The sequence below is a fragment of the Sinohyriopsis cumingii genome, chromosome 17 (genome assembly GCF_028554795.1).
Source record: "Sinohyriopsis cumingii isolate HCF-2022 chromosome 17, ASM2855479v2, whole genome shotgun sequence".
Classification (NCBI taxonomy): domain Eukaryota; kingdom Metazoa; phylum Mollusca; class Bivalvia; order Unionida; family Unionidae; genus Sinohyriopsis; species Sinohyriopsis cumingii.
This window is the reverse complement of record NC_142977.1, coordinates 47,761,624-47,779,398: the sequence shown is the minus strand read 5'-3', so window position 1 is coordinate 47,779,398 and position 17,775 is coordinate 47,761,624. Positions and strand designations below refer to the sequence as shown.

The following is a 17,775-nucleotide window of genomic DNA, read 5'->3' as shown; positions in this document are numbered from 1 at the left end:
TTGCTGTTTGATATACTCGTTCTGCTACTTTTCGTATTGAGGCGATACAAATGTCAAAGTATCTACTGGCTTCATTCATCGACTGAAATATTTTTTCCTCGTGAGTTGTTGTATCAAATGACTTTACGGGTTTTGCTTTCTTTGGGTATTTACCGGTTTGGCCTTTTTTGGTATTTTGACTCTGCGAGACAGCTTGCAAGTTTATAAGAGAATTATCAGTCTTATTATTATTAATATGATCAATCACAAGTCCATTTTCGATTAATCCGTTGAATACCTCAAATACCGCCCTATGAACATGGTACTTCTTCTTTCCGGCACCAAACATCAGATACCCCTGATTACTTACGGTACCAACCGGCTTCTTCAGTTTGCGGTTTCTAACAATGCCGTCGCGAGATGCCTCGTAATTGACGAGCACAGGATGCGGCTGAAATTCTTGGTCCATTTGTATAATAATACTACTTGTCTAATTTATTATTTGGTTTAATTATGAATCTTTCAACGTAGTCTTGGGGGGTTTTGATGACGAAGTCAGCGGTGGGGTCAATGACGGCGTTTTTAATTCGCTTGTCATAATAGCGTTTTAGTTCCCTGTATCGCTTTCCGCCACAATTAATACACAACTGCGATTTTCCTCTTACACCGACGTGACAAACCAAGCACGGGAGGGGGCCAAGAGAACCATTACGAACGCTTTGTAAATGATACCCGCAGAATTCGCCTCTACATGATTTATTGCACGGGGTTGTCGACCCAATCATCAACCATTTGCAGTGATTCATTATACTATATTCTTTCATTTAAATACTTGTTTTAATTATATGGATGAGTTCGAGAGATTAGCAGCAATTAAGCCCTGGAAAAATATTAAGTTCAATCTCGATAGAGTCCTCAAGGACGCACCAAAAGCGTTAATAAACGATAGAACCCTGTTGAGTAAAATACGCGATTGTATCGATGAATTCAAGCGTGATGGCGCATCTCATAGTTGGTCAACATTTCGAATTGATGGCGTTGTTGATGCTACCATGAACGACAACCGCGCAGCAACGATAATATCACAACTTGACGGTAAAAGGTATTTCTTCAGAGTAAAATTCATTGTCCGGGTGGAATCAGGTGATTGGATCATACGTGATAAATTTGAACCAGTTCTCAGCGACAAGAAAACAGTCATTGTCAGCCGCGACTCCAAGCCGGGGTTGTTAACCGGAATTGACAGACCATACTATGAACGAGCGTATCCTGAAACAGCAGTTGTTTATGGAATATACCCGTTAAATAAGAAACCTGATATCGGAAAACTGAAACCGATGAAACAGTCAACTGGGATAAATTGTGTAGCAGAACGAATAATAGAGCATTTTACAAATGCATGTCGAGGAAACAAATTGACTGATTTACGACGTAGCAAAATCAACCAGTGGGAACTAACCGTAAAAGAGCGTGGAGCAACCATCAGCGACATAGCGAGATTAGAAACGTCGTTGAGATTTCCAATAACCGTTACAACAATAACCGGTGAAGTATTATACGAATCAAAGTACAAATCAAATGGGACCCCAATCAAAATTATTGATCATAACGAACACGCATGGACGCCCGCGATCACAGTGTTTCCACGGGATAGAACAGTAAGGTATATACCCGAAGAATTCCTGGGAGAACAATTCTCCAAGGACGGTTTTCTCGCGGAGAGGAAACTATTTGATGCTATTGCCTACTTGTGTAAAAACGACCCTGTATCAGTGTGGTTACTTCGCAGCGCTGAAAACGATGCGGATACCTTTGATCAGTTTGTAAGACCAAACGGCGAATTATATCGCACTGAAGCATTTCACAACAGGATGAAAAAAACCGCCATGGAATTTGAAGAGCATGATGAACAACTGCTAACAAATTGTTTTACAATTCCATCGGTTGTAGCTCGTGTTGCAGCAAGGAAAAATGCGTGGAGACCAACGCGCAGGGAATTTCTACCGGATGTACAATCCAGTTGTTTGGAATACTATCACGGTGGACTATGGAACACTGAATACAACCGCGACGCTATGATCTCGGTTGATATGGTTGCCTGTTATCCAGCGAGTTTTCTCGGGTATGGATCCGCCGCTGAGTACTTTAGACGATTTGGACACCCCAGTCATGAAATGACTCGTGTTGCTATTAATGGACCACTGCCTGATTTTGATTTAACCGGATTCGCTCGCATAGTATCATTTGAATTCGCGGCAGGACTCCATCGCTGTTGCTATATTTGGATCGGTAGACACATGGCTGAAAAGAAGTGGCTGCCAATAGCGCTGCTACGGTATATGATTGATTGTAGCATGCTAGTTTCGTTGATTGTCAGTGACGCGATTATATCATACCGGGCACAGACTGAAGTCTGGTTACCAGAACCGGAGCGTCTAGATAGCATAATTGACGAGTCCAGAAAAAACATTGATGCCGACGAGGAATATATCATCGAATGGTCCAGGAGGATATTTAACCAACGAAACCGCGAGGCAAAAGATCTCGGTAGAAGAATAATTGGTAAGTTCACACAAGGTGGAAAAAACCACGACTACAAACGATATTGCTCACGGCTGATTATAGATGACGCAGAATATGATTTCGTAATCAAGGACGCAGTGGCAAAAAATAGATACGTGAACTGCAAAACAGCTTTCTTGTCCAATGGAACGAGGTTGGGTACAGTTGTTTCCTACAGCGATGGAGACAGCCCGGCATATCCGCATTTGAGGGCGTCTATGCTGGGTTACGCCGCTATCAATTTATTCTCGATGATAAATAGATTTCCCGACACCGCGGTTAGAGTAGCCGTTGATTCATTTTATATAGACGTAAAGTACAAGGGAAACTTAGCCGAGTTTACTAGTCCGGACGAGAGTTGGGGTATATGGAGAATTAAAAATGAAATACGACGCGATTATTCCCCGTCAGCAAATGTCACCGTTGAAAACAATTACTTACGCGGTGATAATTTATCAGAATGGTCTAATGCACCACCGTGTTCTGATCCAATTTGTAGATATAAAACAGTTTATTTAAGCGGCTGTGGCGGGTCAGGAAAGACGACTCGGGCAATTGAATTATTTCGAACGCGGGCAAGTATAATCGTGCTTACACCGACCCATAGACTAGCGCGAGAAATAAAACAACGAAATGTTGACGCCGTTACTTATCACAGCTTTTTTCGATACAGCGGCGGTGAGTGGACTCCTGATCGAATGGGTGAAAAATTTATTCCTGGGGTTATCATTTGGGATGAAATATGTACTGTTTCGTTAGATGTTTTACAAATGTTTCTTGATTGGTTGCTGCTCGCGAATACAGCGGTAATCATGTGTGGCGACCATGGTCAACCACCACCATTTGTCGGCGAGGGCCCACATGATTGGTTAAAGGGTTTTGTGGACTATTATGAAGAAACCGATACTGATTACCGAGCACTTGATGAACAACTGCGCGGGGTTAAAAAATTAATCAGATTACAGCCGGATAGAATTCAGTGTGAAATAATTCGCGAGGTGATTCCGGAAACGCCGTTAAATAAATTCTGGGAAACATGGAGACCAAACGATTTGATTGTAGCGAGTAGAAAGATAGTCAGGGACACACTTCAGCGGAAGTTGTTTACGTTGCATAAGGAAAAGTTTCCAACGCGTCCAGTGCCGTTATGTTATAGACCCGCGGATACACGGCGGCAGAATATTGAAGTTGAGATTCCAGGCCGGACAGAAAAACAAATTCTCGTGCTGAATGATATTGTGCTCGTTGATATCAGCGTCGTCGAGGACGCGCTACGTGCTGATAAATCCCCGTGGACGCTAGGATACGCAACGACAATACATTCCTCGCAGGGACTAACTATCACGGACACAATTGTTTGGATAGTTGATAATCGCATCGAATGGTCGAATCTAGTCTATCTTGCAGTGTCCAGAGTACGAAGGATAAATCAGCTTCGAAGAATTGTTATTGACGGAGTCACTGACGGAGTCACCATCGATGCAAGCGTCATTGATAGAAAACTCTCGGGTTACCGCCAACAGGATAAAAAAAAACAGCGGCGTTTTGATATTGATGCCGAATTAATAATCTCGCTACGACAACAACAGAATAATCACTGCGCGAGTTGCAATTGTATAATGAGTTGGCGTTATTCGGATAAAGACACTCGCCAATTTACCGTGGATAGGATCGATAACAGTCTCGGTCATGTCAAAAACAATGTGAGGTTGACCTGTCTTGAGTGCAATAGACGCAACGGCGCTAGTTAAGACCACGTGGTGGCAATTGAGTATCGTTAGGTATCACTTGTAGTTGCTCGCGTGTAAATCCGCGCTGAGGAGCAGTTGAATCCAGTCTATAGATCGGTGATCTACCAGTTGATCGTGTTATCGTTGATATGTTATGTGTGGTAACACTCCAAATAGGATCAGTAGCCCTTTTTTTACCGCCTTCAAGCTCTCCTGGTTCATACAGATATCTAACAGTGACATCGCCGAGAATCGGCTTGGAAACGCTATTTATTTTTGATTTTCCGGGTATATACTCGTATTTAATCGCGTCGCTGGGCTTCATGTTGATTGCTCGGGTAATCTCGTTATTTAACGCTGCAATTACACCTGGCAACCTTTTAACCCATTCACGAGATCGTTTTTCTTGGATGAATTCCTTCGCGTATTGATATCCAAATAACCGTTCAGCAAGAGTCCGATTGAATCGTTCAACAATTGCCTGATCACGATGTAGCGCAGTATGACCTCGTCGTATCGCGACGCTATGATGTTTCAGCGTTGATAAAACAGCGCCGCGAAATTCACTACCGGGATCAACTTGTAATAGATTTGGCCAGCGCAGAGGGCCTCTTCGATAAATTCTTTCAAACGCAGCGGCTACTTCAGTTGCCGACTTTGTTTTTAACGGCTCCGCTTGTTTGTATCGACTCGCAACATCAACTACGGTTAGCGCGTATTTGTAACCGTTGTCATGCGGCAGAAATAGTATATCAGCCTGATGAACTTCATTAGGTACGCTGACATCAAAGCGCGAGAAGTTGATTTGTTTAGGCGGTGGTAGATAGATTTGCCATATAGCCTGTTTGGATAACCAATTAGCCGCAGTGGTCTTTGTTACCTTTGCAGCGCTTGCAAGCTTACCAATTGCGGCCTTCCCCTTCCAGTATCCTCTCGGAGAATAATAGATGGAATCCATGTTGTTATTATAAACGCTATCGTTTTCAATTACCAGCGCGAGAAGCTCCGCTTCCAATCATTAATTTACCTTTCATAGCCGATTTTACCAACCATGAGGCCAATTTTTCTTTGACGGATTTATCGGGAATAGCATTTAACGCGTGAATTAATTTTACATCCGCGATATGACGCTGTTGCAGATCACCGCTACGATAAGCTATATCATGTATCCGACATGCTTCGTCGATAGCGTTTATTGGATACTCACCGGGTCGCGGCTGATTTTGATCATCGAGTCTGATATCTAATCGTGTTCCGGGGCCACAGTAGCTATATCCTGGGAGGTGCTTTTCTCCTGGATACTTTGCCCAGGGAGTACCGGGGAGTTTTGATAACTTGGCTGCAATATCACCTCCTCGCTTTTTTTTAAAACGTCTCCGGGTCTAGCAGAAATAAATCTAAATTTCTTTGTACCGCATTGTGCACACTTGCCAGTAAGCGCCGATCTGTTATTTTTTGTTGTAGCGGTTGTCATATCATTTGTGCCAGTACGCACTCTACACTTTACACAATATAGATCCATAATTTATGTATAGAGACATGAATATAATTGACTTTTCAGCGACTAAAACAAGAGAACCAGTTAAGCATGTTGCAGCGTTACCAAACTCGATCCGGATGATTATCATCGGACCATCTGGATCCGGCAAGACGCAATTGTTACTTAATTTAATAATGAGATGGATGAAGTGGGATAAGTTGTATTTAATCGCCCCTAGCGTGGATGATCAACGATGCTACGAGGTGTTGAAAGATTTTAACGAGAATGCATCAGCGATCGCTGAAAAAAATGTTATTGAGTTTATTACAGATATCAATGATGCACCAGGTATCGATGATATTGATGGCGACGTCAACAATCTAGTCGTGTACGATGATGTTATGTTAGACAATCAAAAAAACCCAGCTAGGATATTTTCCAGAGGCAGGCATAAAAACACCGACGTGATATATGTCACTCAACGATACACTCAGATTTCAAAAGTAATCAGAGACAACTGTAATACTCTTGCTGTATTCAACGGTGTTGATACACACACGCTACGAAATATTTGGCAGACATGGTGCGGCGGTGACATGGACTTTAATGTTTTTCGAAACTTTTTTAGTCATGCTCAGTCGACCCCACATGGATTTGTAACGATAAATTTACATGATCCTCGGACACGATATCGTATCGGACTTGACCAAATATTCGGTTAGTTGTAAATAATTTTCATTGTAAATAACTACTTAGCAGCAGAGGGGGCGACGACATCGACGCGGTCGTCGATGTGCTTACCGGACGCTGACGACGCTGGGGATCGACGCGCAGAAGGTGTTAATTAAACCAAATGACGTTCCGGACAATTGTCGATTTGGCCCCTCGACGATGACAACGACGAGGACGTCGTTTTTTTTTTACCAGGCGCTGACGACACTAGATCGTTGAGTGCAGAAAGTACTAATTAAGCCAAATGACGATTGGACAAAATGTCGGATTCGCCCCCTCTGCTGCTCGCCCTGCATTTCACACAATATAAATCCATATTTATTTTATATTATTCTAATGGAAATCACTGACTTTTCTGCTACAAGTAAACGATAACCAGTTAAGCATCACGCAGCGCTACCAAATTATGTTCGTATGATTATTATACGTCAATCTGGGAGTGGAAAAACACAATTATTGTTGAATTTAATAATGAAGTGGATGAAGTGGGACAATTTGTATTTGGTAGCCCCGTTAATTGATGATCAACGATGCTCCGAAATATTAAAAGATTTTAATGAAAGTGCAAAATCGTTAAAGAGAGAGAGGAGATGATGTTGTTGAATTTATAACTGACATTAACGAAGCGCCAAGTATTGATGATATTGATGGATTTATTAATAATTTAGTTGTTTACGATGATGTAATGCTGGATAAAAATCAAATCCAGCTAGGATATTTTCCAGAGGTAGACACAAAAACACAGATGTGATTTATGTAACCCAGCGGTATACACAAATTCCTAAAGTGATCAGGGATAACTGTAATATTCTTACTGTCTTTAACGGAGTTGATACTCACACGTTACGAAATATTCATCAGATCTGGTGTAGCGGTGATATGGATATAAATAAGTTTAGAAATTTATTTTAGTCAGGCTCAATTAACTCCACACGGATTTATAAATTTACACGATCCTCGAACACGGTATCGAATCGGTCTTGATACATTTTTTGGATAATAGCAGCAGGGAGGGCGACGACAACGAGTTGGTTCATTTTTTGTAAATCGTATTCGCACACTTAGTCGTTTTCCAAAGAAAAACAGCACAGCTAACTCGGAGAGGGCTCTCAGAGATACTCTTTTCAGGCCCTAAAATAAGTTAGCTGTTTTCGTGTTGTTAATCCTTTTTTTGTGGAGGGCTTATTTCGGCATGGAACCACAACGCCATATTAGAAATATTATAATCTGGTTCGAGTCAGCTATTTGTTGTAATTAAACAGACGACAAGAATGAAATTATACGCTGCATGCATTGAACGATTAATGTAATGGGTAACGAATTCATGTGCGCGCATGCGCAACATATATCAATGCAGAAGTACTTAACCTTGTCATATGTACTGCACGGTTTAGTTACAATTTTAGCTGCCTTATACATGGTTTGATGTAGACTCACAGAACTCTGTGTGGTTTCTTGTGAGTGTACGCTGTGTCTGGTGACGTTGGTTCTGAAGAGTGTACTGGTATTCTCGATGCAAGGGACCAAGGCTTGGCGTCCATCGGGTCTGTATTGAATGTGAGGGCTTTCGGCGATCCGACAACAGACTGAGAGGGGCGGACCATGCGTGGCGCTTCTGACCATTGACTAGAGCGAGTGGAATCGGAGATACATCTTGTACGTCAAATGGGCGCCACGATAGTTATATATATTTTGTTCCATGTTGTTATTTTCACTATTGCTATCTGAGCAGATTTACGTGCATTCCCATTTCATATCGTTATATGAACGATAGATTCATAAATATATACATATCCCTATATCCCTTGGTGTCTAATAAGATTTTGTTTATATTGGGGTGTATATCATATACTTTTATTTTGTTGATCAGTGATAAGACTTAATTCACGTTTGTTTGAAATTCCATTCGTTAAATTCATGTTTGAGTTTCTTCGTTGAGTTACTTGTTGTTGATAGTTCCATGTTTGGAACCGTATAATTTTCCTTATCTTTTTGTTTATAATGGTGTCAGATTTTTTTAACATTTAATTTGCGTTTGTAAATAAACATCTTATTAACGCAGTTGCTTTGGGTGTCTTCACTAATCCAGTCCCAACCCAGCTTCATCTTGTGACAGTCACTTTCAGAAAAATAACATCCAGGACAGTGGTTGTCGATAAAGAAATGCATCTGATATTCAGGATCAAAAAGTGGTAAATGTTTGAGTTCCCCATATGTACTCAACTAAGAATCATAAAATGGTGTACTCTAGATGACTACTCTCTAAAGTTCAGATGACACCTTACCCATAGCTCAGTAATGTTGCTGATAACAATAATAATAAATAATAATCATTTCCTTAAAGAATTTGTTAAATTTCCTACTTCCTAACATGCATAAGCCTAATTTGTATTTTACTTAATGTCACATTACGTCTGACTTTAGTTTTTAATTGATTTATTGAGGATTGTATTTGTTTCTAAGAATATTCACTGGAAAAAATAGAAATAAATCATAGAGATGCATGTTAGAGTACTCAACTCTTACCAACCTGACACAAACAGATACGGATTGTCTTGCGCTCTTGAACAAGTCCACTCAATTGCCTTCATCACATAAAACTAAACTGTAGGAGTATATGAGAGAGAGAGAGAGAGAGAGAGAGAGAGAGGTGGGGCTGAAAAGTACTTGACCCAGTCGTAGTGCTACTAACTTATGTGTCATTCTTCAACAGTATCACAGTTGTTCATACACTAAACAAAATAAAACATGTAAACTTGTGAACTTATGCAATCTAAATTGTGTTGTCTTTGCTTAGATGGTGTTATCCAGATTTAAAGCTATTGCAAGCCAATGTCATAACAGGTTTACTCAAGGTTATGTCCCTTATCAATCCACAAGACGGAAGTCAGATAATACTTACCTGTATAAACTTTAAAAGGTCAATGAATACCTATCCTTCAGTTTCATAAATGTCAAAAACTTTGTCAGATACCTTTAATTTATGACAAGGCCATTTTATATGTAAAACAAATGTATTTCTAAAATGATACAATAACAATGCGGGCGAAAGAGCCAGCTGCATAGGGGTATGCATTTTGCTTTCTGTCACCACACCAGAAGAAGAAAAGTGCATTGTCTGCCAAATAAAACAACGTTATTGTTGGTGCCGTATTGCAGAACAGTTTATATATGTTACATAAACCACAAACATGTTCACACTTATATCAGCAACGAAAGGATATGAACATTATTACAAATTATTACAACTTGTATAGTTAGTTATAAATCATTATGGGCAGAGGATAGTGGATACAGACAAATCACCCATGACAAAATCTCCCATAGACAAAATCCAGCCGAAGCAAAATCAAAATCCCCCCAGTAGAATGAAAGGTATGATATTATCTTTTCCTCCACTCTTAACTTTAGCCCTTTTTAAACCTTTAAACCATCACCACTATATATCTTTGTGTGACAGTTTCGTTTTGTGTATGCTTCCCTTTAATAGATATAAGACATATTGTTTGCGGCTAGATGTTAGACATTATCAGACAAGACGATTAAGATAACTATTGATCATTTTCATCTAAAGACTAATTGAACGCGCATTTGCTTTGTCACCATGCTTTCATAAGTACTGTATTTAACAATATTGTTATATTTTGGGAAGTACTTAAAAGCTTAGCTATATTTTGATTGGATAAAGATGAAATTCCATAATGAAATTAAAAATGAGGTATATTGAAGACATGTCACATTTCGTCTTTTTTTACTTGTGAGTAAATACTTAAAAGGTAAGACATAATTTAATTGGATAAAAATGAAACTATAATTAAATGAAATACGATGCATATTGATAAGTCGTATTTCATCTTCCTCCCCTAATCCCGTTTCAAAATAGGACAGTATATTGGTGACGGTTTAGAAAAATTAAAAAACTTAAACGAAGAGAGGGAATTATGTCCTATCTTTCATTTCACTGTGGGGACGGTGAATTTGTCCTACACCCGAGGAGAGGAAAATCCTATATTTCAGGATAACAGAAGCACTCTAAAAAAAATAGCATTTGATATAGCTTTGCTCATGTAATGGACGTGTCACGAGAAAGAAAGGCACATCGTCTCATATAGTTGACATTTATAGCTTCTTCTCAAGATTTGATAAATCTTACTTTTTGGTTGACTATACAATACCCTTTCACCGCTCCGGTGGCGTAGTGGTTGGGTCTTCCACTTCGGATGCGTGAGGTCGCAGGTTCCAAACCCGGCCGAGTCTTACCAAAGACTTATAAAAATGGTATTAACAGCTGCTCGTTAGGCGCTCAGCATTAAGAGGTTAGCGTTAGGACTGGCCGGTCTGGTGTCAGGATAATGTGACTGGGTGGGACATCATTTTGTATGTCTGCGGCATGATGCCCCAGTGCTACGCTGAAAATAAATTCTAAAAGACACACTCACAATATCCTTTCCGAATGTTCTCTGATTATTTGCCATAGATGCATTACTTTCAGTCCGGTTAAATTCTTTTAAATAGCACAGTCCAATGTATGCATGGTGAATCGACGTTGCAGGTGGAGGGTGTTAAGTCAGTTTTATTGATAAATATCTAATTTTATTTTGGTTCATAGCGTTTAAGTGATTATTATAGTATTTTATGTAGGCTTACATAAGAAAACTCAAACAGTCTTTAAATATAGAAATGTTAGCATCATTTGCTTTTTCAGTAGTAATAAATCAGTCGTACTACAGCAGAGTCTTTCAATAATGGATTAATTTTTTTATAAAAGCAATCCATAGCTGAAACTGTTGTAGAGTTACAATCAATAGCTTATTTTGTAAGTTCGAGTAAATTCTTAGTCCGGGCCTTTATTCTTGTATGGATCCAAGTCCAAAAGTCACATGATAGGCGAATTATATGTATCACAGTACCAATTGTTTTTCCATAGACCTCAAATGCTAATGTTTGGTGAAATAAATATACTTTCTATCCTACCTCAGCATGCATGTCACACACTGTCATAGAGAACATTGTTCGATTGTCAACTTGACAAAGACAAAACCAGGTACTCCATTGCATTTAAGAGAGATAACTCTGCTGGAACTAGGCAGGGGTAAGAGTTATCTAGTCACAACGGTCACATTTTACTAAAGTGTACCACATTTAAAAAAAATAATACAAAATACATAATATGATCTAGATAGGAATTAACATAATCTCACATGTTGCCGAGAGGCTTAACTTTTTTTAAAAAGCCAAACAGAAAGTACAACTCTTACCTAATGCACCAATCACAGCTAGTGTTCTTCATTTCTGAATGCAGTGTTTCCTACACCTTAAGCTCCTCCCAGCTGGACTTTCGCAATTGGTACCGTGATACCTATACACGAGCACTTGTTTTTTTTTCTTTCGGGGGGTGTTTATTTTCCCGTTTTCTAAAGTGTTGGCAAGGAATTGAAACGCCTTTGACAGAATAAGACGGGGAAAATGAATTAGCTGTACACAATGTAAACTTATCTCTGCGATGTACCTTTCAATGCAGATATTAAGTTCGTGTGAATATTGTCCTGTCTGTTCTGACAAAATCTTTATACTTTATACTTTTAAAAATATTCAGTTACTTTTATGATCCTTACTTGAATATGTCATTTACATTTGAAAGGATGATACATAATCAGGGTCTGTTTGCATATTTTTAGTAAAACATGCCTCTGATCCAGTGATTCTGTACTCATGTGCAACCGAAGGGTGATGGGGCGAGAGGGAAGGACCCTTCTTTAAACCATCATTGATTGTTTTTCTTTATCTTGAGCCTGTAATGTACACACACACACACACACACACACACACACACACACACACACATACATATATATATATATATACATACATAACATGTAATTTAGAATTGAAATGTTACTTAATGAATTATGTACATACATGCGCCTAAGAAATTGACCAAAGATTTGACGTTAATTGGTCCCTTTTTTATTAACAGGAAACTGAAACGAAGAACCAGTCTAAATAGAGAAGTTTTGGGGCGGTGCATGCTTGTTCAAACTAGATCGGGAAACAAGCGGGAAAGCTTAAGATGTTCCATCCTAAAATCATGCGTCTACGACGTTAGCAAAGAAACAAAATGTTCATAGGACGTGTGTTATATTATATATATATATATATATATATATATATATATATATATATATATATATATATATATATATATATATATATATATATATATAATGCATATTTTCAATAGAGCAATATGGCGCGTGTACTCTCCCTCCCTCCCTCTTTCTGTGTTCTGCTCAAAACAGACTTATTTGTAGACCGTAGATTATAAATCGTAGCGTTTGTGTTTGTTTGAGCTGAGGCCTCGAGTGGCCTAGTGGTCTAATGGTCTTTTGATGATAGTGTGCCAAAGTAGGCTTTCTAATTCATTCAGCGTGCCAACAACCTATATTTCTATAAATCTAACTGCTCTACCATATTTTTATATATTATATAAGTACTCGTATATATGAAACTACTATTAAAACAAATATATTTGATCTTGAATTTATTATATTAATGTTTAATTAAAGAAATTGAACATAAAAACTTAAATGGAATGTAATGAATCTGTATCTCAATTACTGTGAGCCTTGTCCTTGCATGCTATTGGTTAATTGTTCAATATCAGGTACATATTTGGTCACTTTCAGCTTCACACAGGCTTCTGAGTGTTCAGGTGTTAGGCGACTTCTTTGTGGACTTAAAACAGCTTTCATATGAGAGAAAATCTGTTCACAAGTATAAGTTGAACCAAAAGTTGAAAGTAGAGCAAATGCAACTTTCTTCAAACAGATGAATGATTCAGGGAGAGATGACTAGCAGTTGAGAATAGCAGCTGACTTTTCCAAGCAGTTTCCTTCCAGAGATTTCCGCAATTCGGCAAATTTTAATATCCATAATTTGATGTCTTAAATTCAACATGCTGCATTTCAAAATCGTCAATATCCATCCACCTATAAAGATCCAGATCTAATTGGGTAGTAGTCAGATCAAGCAAGTCAGGCTTGATGAGGTATGAAAATATGGGTCCATGAATTTGAAAGTCTTGACTTCATTTAGCAAACTCCACACTGAGTGCTTCAATGTACTTCTGAAGCTCTTCTATATTCACTGTGAATCGATCTGAATGAGCCTTCACATTTGGGAAGTACTTGAATGTTTTGGCGTTGATATCACGGCAAAATATGTCCAGTTTCAACGCAAATCCTTTCCAGCAGCCAAAAAGTTCAAGTACTGTTTGACCCTGTCCTTGTAAATGAAAGTTCAACTCATTTAAATGTGTCGTTATGTCTGTCAGAAACATCAGCTTCAACAGTCAGTCCTTATCATTCAATTCCGGAAAATGTTCTTTTTCATCAAGAAACACCTTAATTGCTTCCAGACAAGAAACGAATCTATTCAAGACTTTACCTCGACTAAGCCAGCGAACATTGCTGTACAACAAGAGATCTGCATATTCACTCTCAATTTCTTCTAGAAGAGACTTGAAATGCCTGTGAATCAATGAAAACGGGAAACTATAAAGTTGACTATCTTCAACAACAGTTACCATCACAGAGTGCAAGTCCATTGATGAGAGCTTTGCACACAAACTCTCCGGGTGTATAATGCAATAGAAGTTTAATAGTCGACGTCCAACGTGATTCTCGAGAAGTGTGACAAATCCTTTCTTTTTGCCAACCATTGCAGCAACACCATCAGTTGTTACACATAATCATTTATTTAACTCGATGTTCTGATTTGTGAAATAGCTTACGAATGCAGTCAGAATGTCCTCTGCTTTTGTTGCACCATGAAGAGCTAACAAGCAACACAACTCTTCATAAATACGATTATTTTCACAATATCTTGCCACTACAGCTAGGCGTGACAAGTCATTCAAGTCAACGCTTTCTTCAAGAGCGACACTAAATACAATAGCTTGATTTAATCCAGTCGTATGTTTAACTGTTTTATTTTCAGCCAAATCAGTTATGTGCCTCTCAATTGATCTTGCAGAAGCTGGTATTTCTCGAATCCGAGACAGTATAGTTTCTTTATTTGGTAAATAACTGAACAGAATTTCAGCTCTGGTCAAAAAAGTTTCTTTGATGTACTCTTCATCTGTAAAAGGTTTGCCTTTAGAAGCCACACACTGAGCAGTTTTGTAACTACATTCAGTAGCTTTATTCTTCATTCCAACTGCTTGACTCAAAATACCAGTTTGTTTCTTGAAACCAGAAATAGCCATTTTGATGGCTTCACTTTTCTCTTCAGAGGTTTTAAACTTGGATTGATGTTTGGTTTCATAGTGTCTTTGTACACTAGACGTACGACACACAACACTTTCACAACAGAAAGTACAAACAGCACGATCCTTTTGTTGTATAAATCCATATTCCTTTGTCCAATTTTCTTGAAATGGGCGTTGATCAAGTTTTTGCCTTTTTTCGGCCATTTTAGGAGTACTGTATTTAATACAAGATTATAAGAAATAGCAATAAAATTATAAACGTTTAACACGTTGGCCGCGTCCCTCAGTAGCGGCAGCATGCAGTGGCTGGTGTAGCGCCTTCGGCGTCACACTAATATAACCTGCTGCTGGCCAGTGAAAGCGGACATGTGGCGACACCTAGCTAATGCAAGAAATATTAAGAAAATGATATTGTGCAGTCCAGTGCACGCAGCAGCCATTACGCTGACGTATGTTGTTTTGACTTGCATTAAAAAAAAATATTTTTTTCCACTTATTATCTTTGTTGGGGGGGGGGGGGGGCATCCGCGTGCCATTGAAAATCGCTCTGCGTGCCAAGTCTGGCACAAGTGCCGTAGGTTGCCGACCTCTGGTCTAAAGCGCTCACCGTTACGGATCACTGCCATCTCACCTCTATCTGCGTGGCTTCGAGTCTCGGGCTCGGCCAATGTGGGTATGTGAGAAAGCTTGCCGGTAGCATCTCGTGGGTCGGTGGTTCTTCCCGGGTTCTTCATCCACCATTTATACTGGCCGCCATGTATAGCCTATCTTGTGCTGAAAAATGGCGTTAAACCCTATAACAACAATAGCAACAACTTATTCGAGCTACATTCAAACTTGTTGTTGATCATCGGAAGGACCTTGGTTACAATGGAACTTTCGTCAACGTGGTATGACTACTGGCTAATCTGATCAGAAGATATCAGCAGAATAAACAAATCCTACGAAGTATCATAACCTGACAAAATTACCTAGAATTAATAATAGGATTTTCAATGTTTTCGCCACAAGTGTTTTATCTCCCTTTTCGCAACTATTTCGTGACCGCCTTCATGTTACATGGTAAAAAAGACAGTTTTATTCTCTGGAGAAAAGAAGTTCTTCTAATAAATTTTAACCCATGCCACCCACAGATAAAAGAACCGGTTGTAAAATAGAACTCATTTCAGAGACATTTCAAACCCTTGACCCCAACTGTCAGAACACAGCCATACGGCCAGTTACCCCCCCCCCCAACAGAAAAAAACACACAAAAAAACACAACAACAACAAAAAGACCCAAAGAGAAACCCTTGTTGTTTTCCGTCCAGTCTGTCGCGCTCAGTGTTTGGATGCTTTGCAAATGAAACAAATAGTTAGAAATTAGACTTCGTTTAATTCAAGTCAGAATTCAATGCTTTCTAACCCATTTCTGTTTAGGCCAGTCAGTTGTGTTTGTCCAATATTTAAATTCAGAAGTGCACGGGATGGCTCAGTAGGTGTAACGTCCGACGTTTGGTCGTAACTTTTCATAAACTCGGGCATTCAATACTAGGTGCCTCTGATGACCACGAGCAGTAACCTCGTCTCGGGTCAGCTTGTTAGGTCTGTTTTTTATGGTACAAAATAGCTGATGACAGCTACTGTTTCTTGATTTTTTTAATTAATAAAACGTCATGCTACATACATGTCATCAAATTCTTATTACATTTCAAGACGATTTGGTGACGGTTTTATCAACCAGTCATTTACAAAGTTCAGCTTAAGGATGTGCCTATTCTTATGGCGCCGGTGTACTAGCTTTTACTGAAACGACTCGTACGGCTGCCGTTTAGGGGTCATCCATTTAGTACGTACGCAAACATCTGGCAAATCTTGACCCCTCCCTGTACACATGCGTACTTTTTTACACCCCCACCTGTGTACGTACGCTTGACGCCCCCCCCCCCCATTATGTAGAACGGCCTATATTTAATCCACATAGACACCATAAAGGATTAACGTGTTTAATAAAACAGATAGTCCACCGACCTTGAATGTCTGGCTGCATCAAAGAAATAAGCTGCTTAACTTTTAAACAGTTTGTCTAGTGTCCACTAAAATTCAAACACTGACTGAACCAGTCTAACATGTTACATATTAGACAAATTGTTATCGACGCTTTACCACCACCCCATACGCAAGCGTATGCATTTGGGTTACCCCCTCCCCCACCATGCGTACGTACTAAATGGACGGTCCCTTACCTTGCGTAACAAAGACTTTTCGCACGGTGACCGACGAATGCATTTGGGATAAGTCCTAAATATTCCGAATGATCCGCCATTAAGTCTTAATGAACTCCAATTGTCGTCAAGGAACATACGACAAGGAGATATATTTTGTATGTATCTTCATTTTTTCGCCATGTTGCAACACTTTTTCTTAACTAGTACAGTAAAAAAAAAAAACATATCATCGAAAAGTAATGTTTTCTAAAATAAATGTAGTGTAGTAATTGGATCAATTAGAAGTTTAGTAGACAACCCGTAAACGTTGAAATAATTTACAAATCAACTATTTTTTACAAGACATTGTGGGCAATTTTTTGTAAGGTGTAGTGGATATGACGGGTCTTGTATCTTCTTAACTTTGTTATTGTTGTTGTAGTTTTTAACGCCATTTTTCAGAACAAGGTAGGCTGTACATGGCGGCTAGTATTACTGGTGGAGGAAGAACCCTGGAAAACCCTTGGAAGAACCACCGACCCAAGAGAAGCTACTGGCAAGCTTTCTCACGTACCCACGTTAGCCTAGCCTGAGTCTCGAACCCTTGCAGACAGAGGTGAGATGGCAGTGATCCGGAACGATGAGCGCTTTAGACCACTCGGCCACTCTGGGCTCTTACGTAACTTTGCATTACAGGAATTTTTTCCACCTGTGCAACATACAGTGCAGTCGGCATAGATACTAACAGAAAGCATGATTTGCGTTCTGTTTATATATGTATTTTGTTTAACATTATCTTGAGATTCAATGAATGTATTTCAGTTTCCAAACACCATA

At 39.3% G+C, this 17,775-nt stretch overlaps 1 protein-coding gene and 1 long non-coding RNA gene across 2 annotated transcripts in view; one reads left to right on the top strand and one right to left on the bottom strand.

Moving 5' to 3' along the window:
- The window catches only part of LOC149778558 (uncharacterized), a 55,753-nt gene extending 43,159 nt beyond the window's left edge, over positions 1–12,594 (top strand). The window contains exon 4 of the long non-coding RNA XR_016415524.1: positions 12,461–12,594. This is a non-coding gene — a long non-coding RNA (uncharacterized LOC149778558). The remainder of the gene's footprint in view (positions 1–12,460) is intronic.
- A 976-nt stretch (positions 12,595–13,570) lies between these two features.
- On the bottom strand, positions 13,571–14,956 carry LOC149778557 (protein ZBED8L-like). Its single transcript, XM_089938356.1, has 2 exons — positions 14,276–14,956; positions 13,571–13,762 (listed from the first exon to the last, which is right to left on the bottom strand). The coding sequence occupies exons 1-2, from the start codon at positions 14,954–14,956 to the stop codon at positions 13,571–13,573; spliced, it is 873 nt and encodes a 290-aa protein (XP_089794482.1).
- Between the last annotated feature and the right edge of the window lie 2,819 nt (positions 14,957–17,775).

Excerpts from the sequence above, each read along its gene's own strand:
- LOC149778557 (XM_089938356.1), bottom strand. The coding sequence starts at position 14,956 with ATGGCCGAAAAAAGGCAAAAACTTGATCAACGCCCATTTCAAGAAAAT. Across the intron at positions 13,763-14,275 it reads AGGACATTCTGACTGCATTC|GGTCAAACAGTACTTGAACT; the intron begins GTAAGCTATTTC and ends TTACAAGGACAG.